The sequence below is a fragment of the Melopsittacus undulatus genome, chromosome 2 (genome assembly GCF_012275295.1).
Source record: "Melopsittacus undulatus isolate bMelUnd1 chromosome 2, bMelUnd1.mat.Z, whole genome shotgun sequence".
NCBI classification, from domain to species: Eukaryota; Metazoa; Chordata; class Aves; order Psittaciformes; family Psittaculidae; genus Melopsittacus; species Melopsittacus undulatus.
Genome location: NC_047528.1, coordinates 49,220,027 through 49,243,086, shown reverse-complemented (window position 1 = coordinate 49,243,086; position 23,060 = coordinate 49,220,027). Strand labels below are relative to the sequence as shown.

The 23,060-nt window shown below is 36.7% G+C and overlaps 1 protein-coding gene across 1 annotated transcript in view; it reads right to left on the bottom strand.

Moving 5' to 3' along the window:
* Positions 1-23,060, bottom strand: part of GPC5 (glypican 5) — a 623,308-nt gene that overhangs the window by 530,223 nt on the left and 70,025 nt on the right. Inside the window, exon 3 of the mRNA XM_013127928.2 lies at positions 679-1,373. Coding sequence (XP_012983382.2) covers positions 679-1,373 — 695 coding nt within the window. The remainder of the gene's footprint in view (positions 1-678; positions 1,374-23,060) is intronic.

The following is a 23,060-nucleotide window of genomic DNA, read 5'->3' as shown; positions in this document are numbered from 1 at the left end:
AAGTTTCCAATCTGCAACAAATATTGCTGAGATTTAACATTCTCACTTATACAAATGTCAGGGTATTATTCTAGTTTTATAGACTATTTGTGGAATTAGTTTTTCACCAGATAATTCACCTTCCTTTCATTAATATTTTAATTAATATTAAATTTCATTAATATTTTAAGCTTTCAAACTTAATGACACATTCCATTGTTCACTGTTGTTCAACAGAACTTAATAGACAGTTGTAAAGTTAAACCTAAAGCTACTCAGTGCATCTACTGAAAATGTTAACTTCTAAATAAAAAGGGTAAAGGAAAAGAAGTTTCCATTGGATTACGCAACAATAATTTTCACTCAGCAAAATTTTGAAAAATGCTGTGGTTTCATGGGAAGTGGGAAAAGATAAATTCCACACAAGAATTCTTTTTATACTGAATACCCTTTACTGTAAATGCTGCCAAAACATTGAATCCCCACTTGATGTTAAACTTGTGAATAGAATATGGGAAATCAGCAGGTCATGTGCAAGAGTAAAATAAAAACTGTCAGTGCTGGAAAAAAGCACTGTCAAATTAACTGAACTCAGACACAAATGTGTTCATCACCATAAAAAATGCCCCAAAACTAATAGTTATGTCAGTTTTCATAGTGTCATGTTTGCACTAAGTGTGGATAAAATCAGCTTCTTACCTGCTCAGATAATACTGGCCCTTTGACACGAGCCTGTAAGAGAGCATCATTAACAAGCAAGTGGAAGTTCAGAAGCACATGTTCAATGTCGTATGTTCCACTCATGGCACTTGAGAGGTCCTCCAGGGACTGAATATATCCCCGCCAATGAAGATCAACTTCTGCTATGTTAGCTAAGCAGCCTCGGATGATGTTGAGGCAGTAGCCCATACAGGGCTTACTTGAAGTCAGCCCTTGGCAATGGGGGCAGTACTGCATTCTCAGTAAAGCTCTGCTGCAGTCTTTAGAGAAACGCAGATGATCTGTTGTATTGATCACTTCAATCCCCAAATTCAGAGCCTGCAAGAAAGTCCGGCTGGGTAACAGTGATCTTCCCATTTGTCTTATGGCCTTTTGGGGAATGTTACCAAAGGGTTTGATGTCTCTTCTCACCATTTGGAGGCACGCTGCATATTCCAGTGAAATGTCAGTCAGACCAGGGTTAATCATATGGTTGTAGATGACTGGAAAGAGGGTGTCAAAAAATCTGTTGACAGATTCCTCTGTGCTAATGTCTGTGCCAAATACGAAGAGTCCAACATCTGTGAAAAACTCCTGAACACGTGTAGTAGCCTCAGCAGCCATGTTTCTATATGTTTTGCAGAAAAGTGTGCTTGTGTAATTCTCAGCCAGTCTGATAAGCATTTCAAAGGTTTCTGCAATAAAGTAAGCTTGTTATTTTTAAGGTTTCAAATATAAGAAATCAAAGTAAGGAATTAAAACAATTACATTAGGACATCTTACATGTATCTGCAATGCTTTTTTTTACCTTAGAAGTAATTCTACAATACAATCAATAATCCATATGTTTTTTTGGCAGGACATATTAAACCATCCAAAAAGCTATAAAAGGAAACTGCTTGTAAGCTGAGTTACTAAATTACAAAACACAACAAAGCCCTACTGTATCTTTGTACATATATATACACACATTAGTTATCTCATGACTCATTCTGCAAGTTGCACTAGAAACCTAAATGCTCTCAGTCACTTCAAGTCATTCCTCTTACCATCCTAAAATGGATGGACAAAGGCAATATTCAGCAATTTAAACAACTCTCCCATTCCATGAAAACTTAATTTTTAAAAGATCGGTTTTGTCTTTTTGTCTTCCAAAGGAAGGAGGTGTACCAAATACACATGAGAACTGTGTTCTTATGTTCGAATCATACATGCCTTTAAACAATGCTGCTGCTTGGTCTGGCAATTGCTATGGTCGAGCAAAGTGCTGGAATGGACTGAACTGCCTTCTTTGGGCACTGTGATGCACCATCTCTAATCCTGAAGATCTGCACAACAGGTAAAGCCTGAATGGATAAACTTACATTTCATTTCAGATGTTAGGCAGCAGTCCTTAAGTACACTAAGTAGTTCCTAACAAAACTATTCTTCCCTGACTTGATCTATGATTTGCAAGTAAGGAAAAAAGCTCAGTTTCTAAACAGAAAAGGGTGTTTCAATGAGGAATTTTCTAGACCTGCCTGACAAGCTTTTCAGGGAAAGCAAAGGAGCAATATATAGTTCAAAAAGAAACTTACTTAGAGCTGAGAATATGTACTAGAAGTATTAACCCACTTTTTCCACTGGATGGCTATGACTCAGTAACTTTCTTTTATTCATTCAAACTTTACAAATTTTCACGTATTTTTACCACATTTATCTTTTTAATGGGACTCTACAGAAATAAAGTGACGAAAAGCACGAAGTACAGCTAATACTTTCCAAATGGATGTCAAAATAGGCAGAATCATATAGTGTCAAACTATGTCATACAATTAATGAAGCAATCTGAAGTCTGATGTTAGGTCAGTGACTGAAAGGAACAGCAGAAAGAATAATTTTAATGTAATAACCAAGACTAGCTATCATATCTCTAACATATATCTATGCATAAGCATAAATGCTTTATATTCTGATTAAAAGTTTGTCCAGTTCCCTGGGTTTGAAATTGCAGACTTTGTGTAAAGATCACAGGGAAGACATATTAATCTAATCTGCTTATACTTTCTATGCATTCTTCGTTTTCTCCCATGAAAATGAGATATATGCTTTTAAATCAGATTCACTACCTCTATTCCTGTGCTATTAAGTGCTGACTGCCCACAACAGAGTAGAAAAGTGCAGCCCATTTGTCTTTTTTTAACATTACTATTGCACATTCATATGTGCATCTCTCCTAAAGTGAATTTCACTATAAACATTCATACATGCCAAATATCACAGTGATTCAGCATAGGGTTTGATTTCTTTCAAAAGTCAGACTCCTGAAGCCAGGACACCACATGGAGCAGCAGAGACCTATTCCAAAGCTTCTTCAGTTTATCCCATGATTTGACATGTGGAAGTACCAGATGAGTAACTCTGGAGACCACCACTGCCTGCAGAGACAGCTCATTCACTGTCTCTGTGACGTATTTCAACCTCCAGCACTTCATGGCAGACCATACCCGAGACACCTGCATTGCAGCCAATGCTAATAAGAGAGACACATGTTCTGGAGCAGCAGATGAGGCACAATGTATCAGACAGGGCATACTGATCAAGACACCCACTTTAATGCAAATGAACAGAGGATGAGATCTCCCCAGCTATAAAGGCAGTTTGGACACCTAGCTCACATGGGGACACATGTACATGGACAGCTAAATTAGAACCCTAAATATTCTACTGTACATTTTGTCTTATTTTTATTGGAGGGAATAAACACTGCAAAGACAGTACAATCCTACTATGGAGGATTTATTTAGTTGCCTAAGTGTGTTCAACACAATTTTCAATGGTAGTTGCTATGTGCCTGTCTGGAAGGGTATAGGTTTTCTGCAGGTCCTGTTTCTGCAAGCTTTGTGTGGATGTTTTGCATTTAAAATGGAACTAGATGGCTGTGCCTAGACAGCTGAACTAAAACCTAGATACCCAATTATCACTGACTCAAGAACCCTTCATGTAAAAGCTTGGAGCAGACAGAACAACAAAGACAAAAATTTAAGTCAAATCAGTTCTTGGTTTAGATGGTTTAAAATAATAAAGTGTGAAGAATATTAAAACCTCCTAGGAAAAGGGCTATTTGTGTAACTGTCAATTCAGTCTTTTACACAAAAGTATGCAATGTTGGTAAAATAAAGATGTTACAATAATTTAGAATTACATGAATAAGGTTTTTATGATCCTTCTCAATTTTTCATTATTACCTTTTCCTAGATGAAAACTATAAAATATGTGATATAAAATATCTGTTACAATCCATGGCTTCAGTATCCTACTACCAAGAGCACAAATATTAGATGAAAGAATAAATCATGCCACACATGGATAATCAATAGATTCTACAAAGTGGTCTAAATATTAAGAAACCTTCAAGATTGAATTATATTACTAGTGCCCCAGCAACCAACAGATGAATGAGTTCAATAATCAGCTGCATGATTTTTTTATTATTTGTGTTTTTTTAAATAGCATATGGTAATACTGGCCACTCGTGTTTATGATTCTGCATCATGCTGTTTGTCATTTTAGGATTTCTTATGAAATTTGTTAATCAAGTTTATTTTACTGGCATGTTTCCTACTTTATAACCACCAAAGCTATTCCAGAGATTTTTTTTGCTGCCAGACAGCTTGAAGAATGACAAACAGCAAAGCAGACCTATGTTTATTTTCAGTATTGAACAGCTTCTGTGAACACCTTACAATGGCAGTCTATGTCATTTATAACACTTTCAGAGATTTCAATGACAAATCAAGTCATGCTGGTTCAATACTCCAAGTGCATCATAGATTTAACAATGTGGTTTTCTATTTTTTGAGTCTATGGGCACAAACTAACATCATCAGTCTTAATTATTCAGCCACATAAGAGAAGTGTTAGTTTTTCATCAGTATAAACCCAATACCTACAAAAGACATTTTAAATATAATCAAGATGAGCCAGACAAGCTCTTTCTAGTCTTATTAAATGTCTTTTAATCTGCAGGTTCGGTGCCTTTTGCCTCCACACTTCATGACATCTTTGTGTTAACCACTATACAATATCATACAAATATCCTACAGATACCTTCTGTAGCACTGCTGTGAATAATGGGTGACATGCCAACTTTATTTTATTTTTGCTACACTTACAATTATGATTTGTACACTCCTAAGTCAAAACTCAGGGCTGTCAATATATTAACCCATTAGTCTTTTTGAAAGAACAGTAATATCTTTCTTCCTGGTTTTGCTAACAAGGATCAAAATACAAAGCAACGAAAAAAATACAGATGTGTACTTTTTTGTTTTATATATACATTGCATTTATTCAGCTGAGTCTTCATATGAGTACATACATATATAGGTTTTTTGATAAGAGTGCATTTAATAAAGTGGTCACATAGTGAGGTAAAGTAACAATCAGTTTGTTGCTTTAAAAGATTTTCAATCTTTCATTCACCTTCTTTAACCTTTCTGTTCCTTAGAGCCACAGCTAGTTCTAAATTATAAAGATACCACAATGTAGTAATCAGTCCAGTGGATTACTGCCTTTAAAAGACCACACAAAAGTATAAGAATGCCTTGTTTACTAGAACAACTCACAAAGAGAACATAAAAGAAACCGTGTTTTTTTTCCTATACATCAATCAGATGTAATGGAAATACTGCACAGAATGAAACAGAACTTGGATTGGATTTTAAACCAACCCTGCAACTCTAATACTTAACGGTTTTGGCAGAGTGTTTCTCTACTACAGGTACCTTAGAAAATGAATTAAAAAAAAAAAATCTGTGGAATCATGTTGTCACAAAAGCAACTGCATTTTAAGTTTACTCTTTCTTCACACAGATAAATGTTTTATACAAGCTGCTAAATGAGAAAAGGCATAGTCTAATTCTGAGTATTACCTTTCGAGAAACCCATAATACTTATCACAAAGCTAGTCTAACAAATTAAAAATCCAGTAGTGGGCAAACAAATTGTAAAGTGTTAGAATTCAGAAGTAATTCACCAGCCTATATTATATATCATAAATTAATTCACACTGAGTCAGGGTAACATAAAGAACTCAGTAAATTATAACCAGACAGGTTAAAATCCATCCTTGAACTACAGACACAGTATTTAGGAAGAATGCCTTTCATAGTCCAGGGGGGATCCAGAACTGACGAGTCTGCATCACCTTAAGTAAAGTATCAGCCCATAATAAACAGGAATCCAGATAACTAAATCCAACTAAAAACTAAAAAAACCTTAATAATATTATAAATTTATTATTATTTGAATAATCCTATTGGAAAGTATTAGCTTGTTGCCAGTTGCCATTGATGTTCGGTGATCTCAAATGTCTTCCTTCTGTTTATGGGCAGCACAAATAATCCAGAAGCATCAAACTATCTCTAGTAAAGATTTACAGTCTGAACAAGTATATCTTGCACACACTGTACTATTAGAGTGAAGGGGATTATCTTACAAACACAAGATGTTCAAAAATTACGGGAAAAAATAATTATAGAAAATAAATTAATCCAGTCAGTATTACACACATAATCTCTTTGTTTAAAATACATCAGAGATATATGTATAGGTGGGAAATTCAATGTAGTTATTCCTAACTACATAGTAATACACAGTGCCAGACGCACTGCAAAATCCTCTAATCACTTATTGTACCAGAAAAATGAGCTGAAAAAATAAAGTCTTCGAGACATATAAATGAATTATGAGGAATGAACTCATTAGGGTATTGCCTGTGAAGGTTATACGGAAGAGAGATCAAAAAAGGACCAACAGAAGATATCTGAGACTCACAAAAACTGCTCCTCATTAACACATATTTCAAATTAATCCGTTTCATAGATTAGAGACTCGCCATTGAAGTCAGTAAGAAAACAAGTAGAACAGATAAAACCTGCAGGCCAACCAACTTTGTGTTGACAAGTGTTAGTGATACACCTCAGGCTTTATAGCCATAACTACTCATAACAAACTTCAGAATTTGTCAGGTCGTTTTTGGTCTTGAATTTATTTTAGCTGTCTTTGAAAAAAAATAAAGAAACTTGAATTATAATAAATTCACCATTGCCTGAATTGTCCTATATTCAGTGGCAAATTACTCAGATGTCAGGGGTTTCTTAGATATCCTATGATTTTGAGTTTGGTTTAGTTATATTGTCCTTTTGTTTTGCCTGTGGGGTTTGGGTTTTGTTGTTTTGGTTGGTTTTGGCTTTTGTTTGTTGCTGTTGGTTTGGGTTTTGATTGTTTTTGTGTTGTTTTTTCTTTTTCTTTTTGGCTTTTTTTTTTAGTTTTGTGAAATTGCAAAATTCTCTTTAAAAAATTATACAGAGGACTGAACAAAAAAGAAGTAATCATGGTGTAAGTAAGCCTAAGGGACCAAAGGGTAAGTGTGTACAAGGTTATGACACACAAAATTAGCCCTGAAGGGGCCCAAGACCATCCTGGCAGACACCTTGAGCAGCAGCATTACATTACTCCCAGTGGAGGGCTTTGGAGGCATGAGCATAGCACCAGAGAAAAGTATACACACTAGGAGTTAGTGTATGACACTTTTAGTTGGAATATTAATAGGCATTAGCAATCATAGATAATTTGGGCTATAAACATTAGTGCCACTGTAATTACACTGAAAAGAACTGTTGCACTTTGAAAGGTTGTTAAAAAATTAATCAGAGAAACAGCAAATTCTCATGGAACCATATGTACTGTGTGCAGTTCTGGTGCCCTCAATATAAAAAGGACATGGAACTGTGGGAACAAGTCCAGAGGAGGGCCATGAGGATGATCAGGGGACTGGAGCACCTCCTGTATGAAGACAGGCTGAGAAAGTTGGGGCTGTTCAGCCTGGAGAAGAGAAGGCTGCGTGGAGACCTCATAGCAGCCTTCCAGTATCTGAAGGGGGGCTACAGGGATGCTGGGGAGGGACTATTCATTAGGGACTGTAGTGATAGGACAAGGGGTAACGGGTTGACTTAAACAGCAGAGGTTTAGATTGGATATAAGGAAGAAATTCTTTACTGTGAGGGTGGTGAGGCCCTGGAATGGGTTGCCCAGGGAGGTAGTGAATGCTCCATCCCTGGTGCTGTTCAAGGCCAGGTTAGACAGAGCCTTGAGTGACATGGTTTAGTGTGAGGTGTTCCTGCCCATGGCAGGGGGTTGGAACTAGATGATCTTAAGGTCCTTTCCAACCCTAACTATTCTATGATTCTATGATTCTAAGGTGTGCTCATTGTGAGGACTCCTAAGAAACACAATCCCAATTTAACCAATGCAAAAAATAATTTAAAAATTTACTTAAAAATTTAATGTGCTGAAGAATCTAGAAAAACATGTTCCAAAGCCAGGTGAGATTAATTTAACCCATGATTGTGCTACATTTTTTTACTACTCTGAATTGATGATTGTCCTTCTCATTCTTATTTTATAATCTACTTACTAGCACTGTCAGTCTTTTCTCAGTAATCCTGACGTGTCTTCCCATGCAGAATTTCCTTTCTTAAATCAACAAATTCAAGTATTTTCCTTCTCCCTGTTCTTATTTACACATTCAAGAACAAGCTCAGCATTGCAATGGGGTTCAAGTGCAGCTGATCTGATAATACAATCTTCAACTTGTGTTTGTTTTTTATAAGATGTTGGAATAAAATTATCTTTTTTCCAGTTGTCTGGAGCTTCATTAATTTTTATAACTTAGTGAAAATCACAGAATCATAGAAGGGTTAGGGTTGGAAAGGACCTTAAAGATCATCTAGTTCCAACCTACCTGCAATGGGCAGGGACACCTTCCACTAGACAAGGTTGCTCAAAGCCTCACCCAACCTGGCCTTGAACATTTCCAGGGATGGGGCAGCCACAACTGGCAACCCGTGACAGTGTCTCACAACCCTCACAGTAAAGAATTTCTTCCTAATATCTAATCTAAATCCATTCTCCTTCAGTTTAAAGCCATTCCCCCTTGTCCTGTCACTACATGCCCTTGTAAAAGTCCCACTCTAGATTTCTACTAGGCCCCTTTAGATACTTGAAGGCTGCCTGTTTTCACAAGAGAGGTTTTCCAGCCATCTGATTCAGGAAATTCTTTCTCAACTTTTCATTTTTCAGTGAAACTTACTACTACTGATTTTAAAATTTTAATGTTAATATTTAACATACTCACATGATGTAAAGTATTTAATCATATCTTGATAGATCATATTGTAATATGGAATGACTGTCATAGGCATGAATGAATAATAATCACATGAATTAGTATCATATGGTTTTTATTTTAGCTAGTTGTGATCAGTGATTTCACTTTTCTTCCAAAACTGTTCCTTTTTTTTTTTTTTCTCTCCTGTGGTCTGTTTTTATCCTTTTAATAGTGATGACTCTGGGACCATTCATCTTGCAATTCTGAAAGCAATAACAGCATATTTTTTTTTGTATAATGCCAGGAGAAGAAATAACTAGCAATAAACAGAGCTCTACCAACCCCCTTTTTCCTCTTGGATTCTGCTTAGATTCAATCTGGTTCTGCAAGGTTCTGTGTGTTTCACAGGCAATGCTTTCTCACTGGACAAAAATATTTTTACATTTTCAGTTGAAACAGAACACTTCGGGGGGATCACACCTTTAAAACTCCTGTCATATAATGCAGTTCTTTTAAAATCTTTTGACATAAAATGTTGTGCATGGTTTGCAAAAGGACATTAACTTGATAATGATTGATGTATTTTTACACATTTGCCATAATAAATAAGGAATGCAAGTCATCTCAGATGTAGGAAAAGGGTACTTTTTAGAAAGGGAAATTTGTAACTTGTAGCAGGATGATGTTGATGGTCAGAAAAATAATTGATTAGTAGGGTAAAATTCATTTCACATAACTTCAAAGATGAGCTGGTCACCTGAAGCTCCCTAAAAGTCAGGTGAGATAAACAAGCACTTCTAAGGCATGACTCATCTCATCTCTCTGACTTTACATGACTACATTTGGTTGAGATTAACTGCTCTCTGGAAGTGCTTGATCCTCTCCTCTGACTATAAAGGGACTTTAGAACAAATCGCTTAGATATATTAAGATCTACATTTAGTCAGGCTGAATCCCTAAGATTTTTATAAGGAACTGGTATTAAGAGAAAGTGTCATCAAACATAATATGATAACTGCAATTTGTATGAATAGAGAGCTGAGATGATCATGCTTTGACAAAGTGGTCTTAATGGTAGATAAATGACAAACTTCTAATATATTTATGCAAATCCTCTTTCCTTCTGCATAGACAGGAACGTGGTTTTCTTAGAATGAATTAAAGTTTATACTTGGCCCCCACAGGGTTCCCTGAGCATCGTGACTTTACCTGCTAGCCTCATAAAAAGGAATTACTGGGGAATCAGAGAGGACTTGCACATGAAGAGAAAGAACAAGATCAGGAAGATTCCGATAAAGCTATAATGATGACTGGTATCAGATAAAGCTTTGTCTTCACATTTGAAAGTTCAGAACCTGATTTCCCACCCCCCTCCCCCCCGTGCCCTCGTGTCCATCCATCCATTCCCCCTTTATCCCCCGTTATCCCAGTTTTATACTGACAATACTCATTCAACTTCAGTAAGCTGGTTTTCAATGTATACAGGTTAAAGTGAAATGATAAACAGGTGCTAGCAGATGCAACACTACAGATCAACATTTCTTTCACATCAAACAAGTAAATATATTCATTTTGTATCACTGAATATGTAATCTGACAGCTTTCTTCTAAGTGTGGGTGGAAGTTTGGTGAATTCCTGCATCTGATATTCTGAGAAATTCCACACTAAAAATTGTGACACAAGTTAGTCAAAGAAATTTGAGGGGTTTGTTTACTTAACATATGACTATATGTCATGGGTTTCAAAGAACCTTCAAAGAATTTGGTAAGGATTTAGTTGCATTTATCATCTTTCACTTAACTTCTCTTAATTTTTATTGAGAAAAAGGAGACAAAAAAGTGTTCTTTAAGGCTTCTTTCCTTAAAGAAACATCCATGTTTCCCATGTAAAATTCGGGAACAATTAATTTTATGACAGGATCCATTTTATGAAGTTAGTTCAATGTTCCTCTATAACTATTTGATATCAAGAAGAAAATCCGCATGCTACAGAATCACAGATTAGTTAGGCTTGGAATGGACCTTTGGAGACCATTTAGTCCAAGCCCCCTGCCAAGACAGGCCACCTATGTCCCTCTGTATATCCCTAGGATATTAGTGATTAGTGGTATGTGCAAAATTTGGCTTGTAGGTGCTGCAAAAGCATTTTGGTTTATACCGTATTTTCCACTACTTAGTTCACAGAATACTGTAAAAAGGAACAAACTTGAAGTGTGCACTTTCAAGTATCAGGCAGGTTAATAAATGTACCATTTCTAACTTGACAAGATAGAAACTCTCAGAAGGTGGCTTAGCAGGCAGACAAATACGCTCTCTCCCAATCAGAAGAGGAAAATAGCACCTGTCAATAGCAACATAAAAACCAGTTCTCTAAACTGGTCAGGAAAAGACATACAGTTTTAGTATATAAACTTAGCAAATTTAAGTGAAATTCAGAAGATATTTCAACAATAAAAAAGTCTCAGGAAAAGAAATTGTTTCTAGGACTTTTTATGACAGTTGCACTGAATATTCTGTGTAGCTGCTTTTGATGATACCACCTTAGTATCAAATATTGGTATGGATTGGAACAGTCCACTCTAACCTACTCTTTCTTATCCATTATGGCTCCTGATTTCAATACCAAGGTCAGGCTGACAGGCCTACAGTTCCCTGGATCCTACCTTCAGCCCTTCTCGTAGATGGGTATCACATTTGCTCATCTCCAGTCAACTGGGACCTTCCACCCATGTCCATAGGCTTGTGTGTGTCTAAGTGGTATAGCATATCGCTATCACCTCCGCTTGAATTATGAAGGCTTTATTCTGCTCCCCATCCCTGCCTTCCAGCTCAGATGGCTGAGTACTCAGACAACAAATGGACCTACTGTTAAAGACTGAGGCAAAGAAGGTATTAAATACTTCAGCTTTTCCCTCATCCTTTGTCACTGTGTTTACCTCCACATCCAATAAATGATGGAGATCCTCCTTAGCCATCCTTTTATTGCTGATGCATTTATAGAAACATTTCTTACTTTTACAGCGGTACCCTGCTGTAAAATTGGGATTTGACCCTTCTGATTTTGTTCCTGCGTAACTTCACAACATCCTTGTAAGTCTTCCTGAGTTGTCTGCCCCTACTTCCAAAGGTCATAAACTCTCCTTTTTTTCCTGTATTCCAGCCAAAGCTTTCTGTTCAGCCAGAATAATCTTCTCCACCAGCTCATCTTTCAGGACATGGGGATGGCCTGCTCCTGTTATTTTAGGATTTCCTTCTTGAAGCATCTCCAGCCTGCCTGGACTCCATGGTCCTTCAGGACTGCCTCCCAAGGGACTGTGTCAACCAGGCTCTTAAGCAGACCAAAGTCTACTCTTCAGCAGTCCAAGGGAGCAGATCTGCTGCATACTTCTCCTTACTTTTCCAAGAACCAGAAACTCTATCATTTTGCGATCGCTGTGGCCAAGATGGCCTCCAACCATCACATCATCCAGAAGTCCTTCTCTGTTCACAAACAACAGGACCAGTGGGGTGCCTTCTGTAGTTGGCTCACTCAGTGGCTGTGTCAGGAAGATGTATTTCACACACTCCAGGAACCCCCTAGACTGTTTCTTCTCTGTTGTATTTTATTTCCAGCAGACATCTGCAAAAGTGAAGTCCCTCACAAGAACAAGAGCTAACAATTGTGAGACTTCTTCCAGATGCTCATAGAATATTTTTTCTGCCTCTTCACCCTGTTTGGGTGAAGAGTAACCAGACTCCCACCATGATAGCTGCCCCTGATTCTTACCCATAAACATTCAACCCTTTAATCACCATTATTATGCCCTAGACAATCAAAACACTCCCTAACATAGAAGACTACCCCATTGCCTTTTCTTCTTGCCTACTATCGTGGTTTAAGCCCAGCCTACCACTCAGAAACCATGCAGCTATTAGCTCATTCCCCCCCCTTCCTCCCTCAGCTCTCAGAGGGATGGGAGGAGAACTGAAAGAATGTAACTCCCACAGGTTGAGATAAGAACAGTTCAGTAACTAAGGTATAACACAAATCACTATTGCTGCCACCAATAATACTAATGATAAGGTTAAGTAACAAGGGATGAGAATACAACCGCTCACCACCTGCTGACCGATACCCAGCCAAGCCCCAGCAGTGACCTAGCCCTTCCAGGTAACTGCTCCCAGTTCTATATCCTGGGCATGAAGTGCTGTGATATGGAATACCTCTTTAGCTAGTTTGGGTCAGGTGTCCTGTGTCTGTTTCCTCCCAGCTTCCCTTCCTCCCTAGCAGAGCATGAGACTCAGAAAATCCTTGGTCAGCGTAAACATGACTTAGCAACAAGTAAAAACATCAGTGTTATCAGCGCCATTCCCAGGCCAAAAGTCAAAACAACAGCACTGCATCAGCTACTAAGAAGGAGAAAAATTATTGCTACTGCTGAACCCAGGACACCTACCCCTTCAGAAGAGTTTATAGTCATCCATTGCAGCACTCCAGTTGTGCGAGTCATCCCACCCTGTTTCCGTGGTGGCAACTGCCATAATTTTCCTGCTGTGCAATGGCTTCTAGCTCCTCCTGTTTATGATCTCATAACATATTTATCTAACCTATTCTTAAAAAATGCATAGTAATAGAGAGGGCACAACTTCCAAGGAAATCATTCCAGTGCTTCACCATACTCTCATTTGCTCTCACCAATAAGAACAAATTATTTCCTTCTTTCTAATTCAGGTATTTCAGATTAAATCCTCCCCACCTAATTGCAGACATCTCCAAAGACCAACTGCATCTCCAAAGTGGATGAGTCTACATCTCACCTAATCAGTACTAACATGATGGCATGATTCATCTGGCCTAGCTTAGGTGTCCACATGGAAGTAAGATGAATCACTCTGCTTTTCTCCCCTTTTATACAGAGAAAGAGCGTGATTAGTTCACAGAAGCTAGGTGATGAAACTTACTCCTGAAAACTGATAAAAATTTATTTTCTCCTTTTTTTTTAATTAGAATGAACAGTCCCATTTCCATCAATCATAAGGGGATCTATTCTGCCTCTATGTAGTCGAACTTAATATTAAAGACTTCCAAAGGGAAGCCTAAATTGCCCAAATGATGTGCTTTAAGTGGACAAACTACATGTTTTGGACTTCCAACTTCATGTATAGCACTATCTGACTAGGTATTTAAAAAATGCTTTGTTAACGTATTTTGGAATAGGATCTCTTCTCTAACTCATGTTTACCTTGGGATCCATGAAGCTCTGTATATCATTTCAACAGGACAACTGTGAAGCCAGTCCTCCTCCAATCTTCAACTCATCTTATTCCTACCTAAATGAAGAATCTGAATATGGCCTCATCAAATGGCATCCCACTATTTTGAATTCTAGCTCTATTTTCCAGTCTGCACATGAGCTCTTATTGCCCTCCCTCACTTATTGAGAGCACACTGGTTATTTAAACATTCAACACAGTAATGAAAAAGGTGGCTGGACTTGCCCAAGAACCACAACCGATCATTGACCACTGCTAACCAATGAAATGCAGATTTCCAAAAGTTTCGCCTATGTTTAATGGCAATTTAATCAAGACAATTCCATACTTAAGAGAACATTGTGTTGAATAGCATAAAAAGACTTAGGAAAGACAAATGATTTAACATCTCTGCTTCTCACATACCCATATTTTGGTTCCATTTCCACACAGGAATATTACGTTAGTTTTGCCCAATTTATGCCCAGTAAATATAGTTTCACTATTCCATATCAACTTGGTATGTTCTTGTATTTGGCTTCTAAATACCTCATCTTTTTATTCCAAATAAGTGAAATTAAACTAATTGGTCTAAAATGCTCTACCTTCCCCTTTTCTGCTTAAAAATAATAATAATAAAAATGCATTTTCAGCTTTTTGCTATTTCTTAAAAATCCAAAGACAACTACTAGTGCAACTCAGAATGTGCATGTAGACAAAAGAAACCAGTCAGTGAAGACAATTCTGAAGTAAACATCTTCTGCATCTTACCAACTGCGGCTCCATAGCTGTACAAGAGGATCTTTATCTGTTAACAGCCTTACCAGCATTCACAACCACTGGGTTTGAGCAGAATTAACTATTTCCAGTGAAACCTGGTAGGACATGTGAGAACATTTTGCCCTTTTCTGCATTTTTTAATGATTCTGCAGGAGAATCTGATTTATTCTATTATATGCCTAAACTAACATACACTGTGATGTCACCCACTAATACACATTTTACCTCTGGAAGATAAAGTACAAGATTCATTATGGAGCCTTCCAACCTAAACTGTTCAGTTCATACATAGCCTTAAACAATGTATGTCAATTCTGATTAAAGCATTGATATATACAAAATAATGCCAAACTCAAAACCTGCAAGGAAGGAGGCAGTGAAAGATTCACATCAGCTTATCACATCTATCACACAAATACATACAGTTGTGATTCATCTGAACTACCACTTCAGCTAAATACCAGTCTTTTTTTTGTTTTCAACAGTAGAAAGTTAGGGGGATGTTTAAGGCGTGATTCATCTGACCTATTTTAAATGTTTATAGGAAGATGAATCATGCCCAAATATTTATAGGGAGATGAATCATGCCAGAAAAAGTGTCTCTCCCAATTTTCTAATGAGGGAGCTGATAGTGACAAGCTCAACAATCAACTCTATTATACCAATCATCATTAGTTTTGCTATTTCACCTGTAGAGTTTCATAATCTTAGTTACAAATTAACTTATAACTTCTTTATCATTGACCTGAAAAAGCTGTATATGAATTTCCACTGTGGAAAATTAAACTCTGTATTCTCTAGAGATTCGTCTGCCCAGAGATTATTTTCTTGCAACGACATATGTTTTTAGAATGATATATTCATCTAACTTCAACTGCATGAATGCAATAATATAAAACAAGTATCTACTGAAAGTAATGAACTCTTAAAGAAAAAAGCCGAACTATACAAATATCATGCAAATTGGAAGAGATATCCCATTTCGTTTTTGATGTCTACAGTTAGTTTAATGTTGATATAATACTGCCACCAGATAAACGTGTGCATCTCCTTTCATATATGCATATTGACTACTGGGCCCCTAACTAGTAGCATACTTGCAAGTTTGTTTCAGATCACTGCTACTAGTTCTCTCCAAGATAATCCATGTGGTTCTGTAGACAGATATACTACAGGGAGCAATCTGAAAAAACAGTACAGTTGAAACTGTGTAAGCCTCAGCACTCTCCACACTCTTCCAATGCTGCTCCAGGAAGCTTTCTGTTCCCTCTTTCTGATACCCCCGGGGTTTGTAAGCATAGCACCACCATAGGTTCAATGGTGGGTGCGCTGTATCCTTCGTATCACTGCACACTGAAAAAATGTATTAAAAACAGGGTTGTGTAAAATCAAGTACACACTCACAGCTAAGTGGTACACAAAAAGCATGTAGTCATTCTGCTCTAGAAGAAATCAAAAGAGATGAAAGAGGTACAAGGAGAGAAAAGCAATAAAAGTTGTTTTCTATCTTCTAAAGATTGAAAGTAACATGCCCTATTCTCCAGTTTAGATGATGTCTTTTAATCCCCTGCCAAATCCAGTTTCACAAGAAGACCACATATTAAACTATTTCCTGAACTGGCACTTGCCTAGCAATGACAAAATGGACCACAACTCTTTTCCAGACTGCAATCCATGGAGAAAGGGGTGGGGGAAGGAAAACTAACAACACTGATTTGTAGTGACCATCCAAGGAAAGAAAACTTTCATTTCAGTTCCAATGCTATGCTTCTCTTACATGAAAGCCATGTAAATTAGTCCTACTGTAATCCTAAGGGATGAATGGTAATTCCAGCTCTTGAAGACAGACTGTTACTCTGAACACAAGAGATTCAAAAGATACAAAAGCTTTCTCCATGACAATGAAGATAATCTGCCTAGAAAACAACAAAACATTCCCTTCTCATATTCTATCCATCCAGGAACAATGCTTCCAAATTAGAAAATAATGCACTGTGAAACCAAGATGAACAGACAGGGAACTTCTCAGACTCCTCAGACTCCTATACATGCCCTATTTAATTCTGTGACCAAAAGTTCATATTGGAAGTTGCTGCATATTAAATATTACAGGAATGTTGTATTGTGGAACTAATTTCTCTATATGTGGGCTATTTATGGGATGACATTTACAGCAGAGATGCAGGATCACCTCTCTCTTCCTTAAGACTCCTGTATACTGTAATCAATGGTTCAAGAAGACTCCTGAAACCTGTATGACTACTGATGAAGGACTCACTTTGAGGATGGGACATGACTCTCAGAAAGCTGTCATTTCACTTGAAGCAAACGGCACGGAAGGGATCACTTTCTCCTCTGGCTAGTAGATAATGCAAATTAATATACCTTAATGCTGTTCTATAATAAATACATAACTAGTCACACGGTAGGAGGCTCAAGAACAGAGCTCGGGTGCAATGAATAGCACTGAAGTGTGCATCTGAAACTGCAACCAGCATTACTGACCTGGAGCTGAGCATCAGAACATTCTTCAAACAACTAATTCTTAGATTCTCTGATTCCTATTATGAGGCTTTTTTTCAGGTGGTTTCTTTTTTTTCTCGCTTGACATTGTTCTGCATGGTTTGGTTCAGCTGCATAAATTAACTGTATGGCATGAGCAATAATCATTGATCATTTAGGAACCATGGAAGAGAGTAGCAATGTAAGAACCACTAGGATCAACTGGAAATATGGGGCATACAAAACTTTCATCTACATTAAAAAAGATGACATCCATAACTATTTTTTGTGAGAAAAAGCATCATAACATAAACCATTCCACTGAGCAGACACAAGTCTATGAACACTCATAGTCATATGCTTTATAGGTGGCATATACAAAAAAGGACTCAAGGAAATAATGAACAAAAAGGTCCCAAAAATTTATACAAAAGAAAAATTGTAATTTTTTCTTTTGTTTTCTCTTTCAAGTAGAATGTTTCCTGCTTCTTGCACATCATTTGTTTTATCTTTTCTAAATCTTCAATAAGTAATAACACAACTTTAAGATTGCAAAGGTCTGGCTTTATTCTGTCTTTTAACTGTCAATGCAGTACTTTATGCATCATCAATAATTCACTGATATAATCCCACCAAATCTATAATATACAGTAATAAACAATAAATAAATATCTTGAAATGTCTTCTGGATGGCTTAGTTAATATAACCCTAATATAACTATGCAATTCTAGTTTTCTTTAATGATAAATAATTGAAATAAAGAAGGAATAAAGAGGATGATATTTTCTCCTTTCTGTATGTGTAAGAACTATAATTTGTAGCATCATAATAATGAGAAGACATTTCTGCCGAAGTGTCACCTTTTCAAAGTATAAAGCAGGATTCATTTCACCTTACTTTAGCCATCTAAAAGTCAAATACTTCACCTACTGTAGCTATTTGGATAATCAGTGGGTTCAGACAGAAAACTCCCCATATTTTACTGCTGAGGCAAATCCAAGATTACTGATTAATTAAAAAGATGCTTTAACTATGCAAGCCATAGCTCCCACTCAGATATCTTTGGAGGGCAATTCATCCTGATTATGGCAGCCATCCACCTTAGGATGGGATGAACTGCACTCTGGAGTTCCTTTTTTCATAAACCATGATGAGCCTAAATGAGGCAGTAGATTAGATACTCTTTTAGCTATTTCATAGGTGGCTAAAATTAAGAGAGATTAATCCCCCTCAAAGCGCCTGCAAATTCCATCAGGTTTAGTGCTACGTGAACTTAGTACTGCGTTTACTTACCTCATGGATACGTACATTGCCACAAAGATGCTTTGTTTGAAATAATGTATAGAAAAGAAAAATATTTTTCTACAAGATTCTCTGCTGTGTTTGGGAACCTTTGGATGTGAAATTAATTTTGCAAGGGCCTTCAAGTGCAAATGACTAATGCAATTATGAAATGTAAATTTGCCTCTCACCTGATTATATGCTAATTCCTGACTAAGCCTAAAAGGTCTAACCCATTTCTGAAATTAATTACTTTGAGCAAAAGTTCCCAAAGAGTAAGGGGGGGGAGGGGGAACTAAACCAAAAAACAAGCAGCTGATAAAATCTGCTCCTGCTGGCTGCACTGATTTTGTTTGGCACTAGTAAGTTATGTTATACTGATTATTTTATTCAGTAAAACTCTGAAGTGTTGGTTAGCACTGGAGAAAGGGCAGAGAAAGCTCTTACTGATACCCTATTAAATATATCTAAGTCAGTGACATACTATTAAACACACCACAGCAGGTTTAGTGGTTTATAATTATTTAGTATATATCTACCAGTAATACGTTTTTAACTTTAAGGAATGTCTGTTGCTTGATACACAGATCAGTTATCATCCATTTAAGAAATTAATAATACACATTTTCCATTCCCGAAGTAAGGATGTGGCACACGATTATTTCGATATATTTTCCCTAAAGAATACTCTACTATATTGACAGAATTTTCTGATTTGTTCCAGAGAAATAGATAATTGGAAAAGAAATACAGTAGTGAAAAAAACAGTCTGTACTATGCTGAGTTTATATAACGTACCTTTTCTAACAAACAATTATTTCCACTTCAGTCCAACTTGAAATAACTTTATGAACTACATCTTTACTTCTAAAAAATCCATCTACAATTAACTGCTCTGAGTATCTTTATCTCCATACACATTAAGACTCTAGAATTATTTTTTTCCTGGGTCTGGCTTCTTGACCAGCTCATTTCCTGGATATGTGGTTGGGATAAAATCCAGCTATGCAGCAATTCCCTGTCCCAGAAAATAAACTTCAATTGATTTCCCTAACATGGTCCATGATTGTAACATCCAGGAGAGCAAGACCTGAAGGTAAAAAGCCACTGATTATTAAATAGTAACACTTCAACTTTTCAGGAGTGCTTGCATACTAAGCTGAGCCAGCTATACAGATAGATTTCTATGGTGTCCTAGCACACTGAGGTAAAAGAAAAACTTTCTGCAAACTGATGCCACCTATTTTTCTGTCTTAGCAAGAATTCAGCGAAGACTGTGGGTTTTATTAACACTTGGGCCAGCAGAGATTTCTGTCTTCAGTGGAAGATGGAGAAAACAGGTCACCTAATTCTTCAGAGTACTTCCTTTTCTGACCATCACTTCTGTCTTATTTGAAGGAGATTATTTATTATTTAAAAGCTACTATCCTAAAGATATTCTGACAGTTAATTATGTGTCTCAGTTGAAAATAAGACACAACATAACGTATTGTTGATACGTAAGCATAGCCAAGGCTGTGGTATCCATCTATCTTGCACAATGGCTTCCTGAACATCATGGGACAGAATAAATAACCTGGTTCCACTAACACTCCACAGATAATGCTTTTCAAACCAGGAGAAAAATCAGCCAGTAACAATTCCTAAGTTCCTCTGAGAAAAATTATGCAAGCCACTGCTGCGTTGGATCATCTACTTCTGCTTTATCACATAATCCTTTGTTGATCTTTGATCTCAAAGGCCAAAGAAGAGAATGAGCTTGGAAATTTCACACTGTTCATAGTGATAAGGAAGTCATTGTTTATTGATGTTACCAGCCCTTGATCTTTTTGTTGTGCCATAATGTGGTCTGACCCTTGACTGTGAAACACACAGGAAATTCATTCATGTTATATATTAGTGGAAATCAGTGATTACTTCTCCCCAAGAATGAAAATCTGAGTATGAGATGCTAGCTAGAGAGATCCTGTGCTGACAAGAAAAACTACTGCATGTTTAAATAATGTGTTAAGTATGCTTGTCTGAAGAAAATCATTTGGATAAATAGTGAGAACAGTGTTCTTTTATTTAGGAGACAGGAAAGAAACTTGTTTTGAAGAAAGGAGTTTGAAAAGTTTTCAAAGCTGCTTCAGTTTCACCCTGCATTTTCATGCTGAATGAGTCAAAAATAGCGAAAGAAACATGTAATTTCTCCATGCAGAAAGCAAGTGTACCTGGAACGCCTATATTCTATTCAGTGTTATAGATTAGTACGTAAAATAAGACTGTAGATTCTGTGGGAGCCTCCAAGAAAAACCAGGGCTGCTACAGTACTTCACAGTGAGTCCAGTCCTGCACATTCTGTAAGAACATGGATTTCTTTAGGTTGGAAAACACCTTTAAGATCATTAAGACCAACTATTAACATAGCAGTGCCAAGTCCACCACTAAACCATGTCCCTAAATGCCACATCTACATGTCTTTTAAGTACCTCCAGGGATGGTGACTCAATCACTTCCCTGGGCAGCCCTTTCCAATGCTTGACAACCCTTTCAGTGAAGAAATATTTCCTAATATCAAACCTAAACCTCCCCTGGTGCAGCTTGAGGCCATTTCCTCTTGTTCTGTCCTATTCCTTTGCAATGTGAGGATAACATACTTATTTCCAGGAGGAGAAGTTTGTAATTATTTATTATTTGATCAGATTATTTAATACATTCAGTGTCATAAATATTCTAGCTACTCGTACAGCTATACAAACCATGAAATTTGCCTGAAACATCATTAATATTACATCTTTGTTTTCCTATTAAATAAATAAATAAAAGTATATGACTTGTATGTCACTATCATGTTTTCTGTTGTTGACTGCTTATTATCTTATCTGTTATCTACTTTAACAATGAGGAAAGGAAGGTGGGGGCTACTGCACTAGTGCCAAACCAGAAAGACTGAAAAAATAATGATAATTTTTAGAGGCATCTAAGAAATATTGCTTGAAACATAAAACCATAGATAATTCTGATCTTCAACTATTTTGGGGAAAAGGAATGCAGTGAAAAGCAGACTATATACAATCTTCAGACGGACTGATAATAACTTGTTACACAAAACAGAAAGCAAGATGACCTAGACCTTATGAAAGAAGGCAGATGGAAAAAGATTTAAGTGAACATTCATGGAATCACAGCATTTTTAATTGTTAGGATGGGAAGGAGGAAGAACAACAAATTAAATAAAAATTATATTTTTTAAAAAAAGAGATGTCACACAAAGACAACAAAGATCCCCTCAGATTCAATTAATTTCCTTATGGAAATCCTATTTAAATACAATTAAACTAGCACAAAAGAAAGATGGAAGCTGTGCTACTTCAGAAACAAGAATGTGTGCAGAAAACTAGCACAATTCAAATCATTAAGGTGAGAAAAGAAAAACAAAATATTGAACTATCAGGAATATGGAAAGACACACTGAGAAAAGTGAAGGCACAAAACGTGAACCAGCTAGCAAGGACTAGGCAAGATAAACAAAGAAAAAAATCAAGTACATTAGTTGCAAGCAAGACAAAGGAAAGAGCTGGTCCACTGCTCAACAGGGAAAAGAAGTCGTCAAGTCATGGCACTAACAAAAACCTAAATGTGTAATGCATTTACTGCTTTAGTCTCCACTTAAAAGGTTAGATGCAATCAGGAAGATATTGTAACTAACACAAATAACAAAGCATTTAAGATAGATAGAAAATAGGAATCGGATTAGAGATTACAAACATAAGTTAGTTGACTTGAAATCATCCAGACACGATGAAATTCAGGAAGAACAGAGAATTTCCTGAAGCAATTACAGAAGCACTTAAAAAACTCATGGATGATGAATGGCATTCTGGAAGACTGGGGGAAAAAAAATCAAACAAGTTACCTATGTATCCTTAGAAAAGAGAAAACAAAAAGTGCTGGAAAACTATAATCAATCAGACTACTTTCAATTTGTAGAAAAATACCAAAATGCTTTAGCAAACAAAAAGACTTCAAGCCTGAGCAAAAGGGTGATGACTAAGAGCCAAAACAATTTTCAAAACCAATTTCTATAAGTAAGGTGAGGGGTGTGGATGTGAAGGGGTGTGTAAAAGAGAAAGAGTAAAACAAGATTTCACTTGTTTAGTAAGTTGTTCTCAAAAGTTGACTAAAAGTGATCTAACTGAACTTACTCCTATATGCAAAGCCAGTTGGAAAACTCAGATATCAGTAGTTCCCCAATTTGAGATTCCTAGGGATCTACTGTTGGACTAACCAGTGTTTTCCCTAATGAGTAGCATGATATAATGAAAGTTTTAAGAAATGTAAAATTATGAAATCTGAAGGTGTTGCCAAGCTGGAGATAGCTGTAAGCATTCTTGCTGACAGAACTAAAATTAAAAATGACCACTACATATCGGATACATGTTTTGTAAAGCC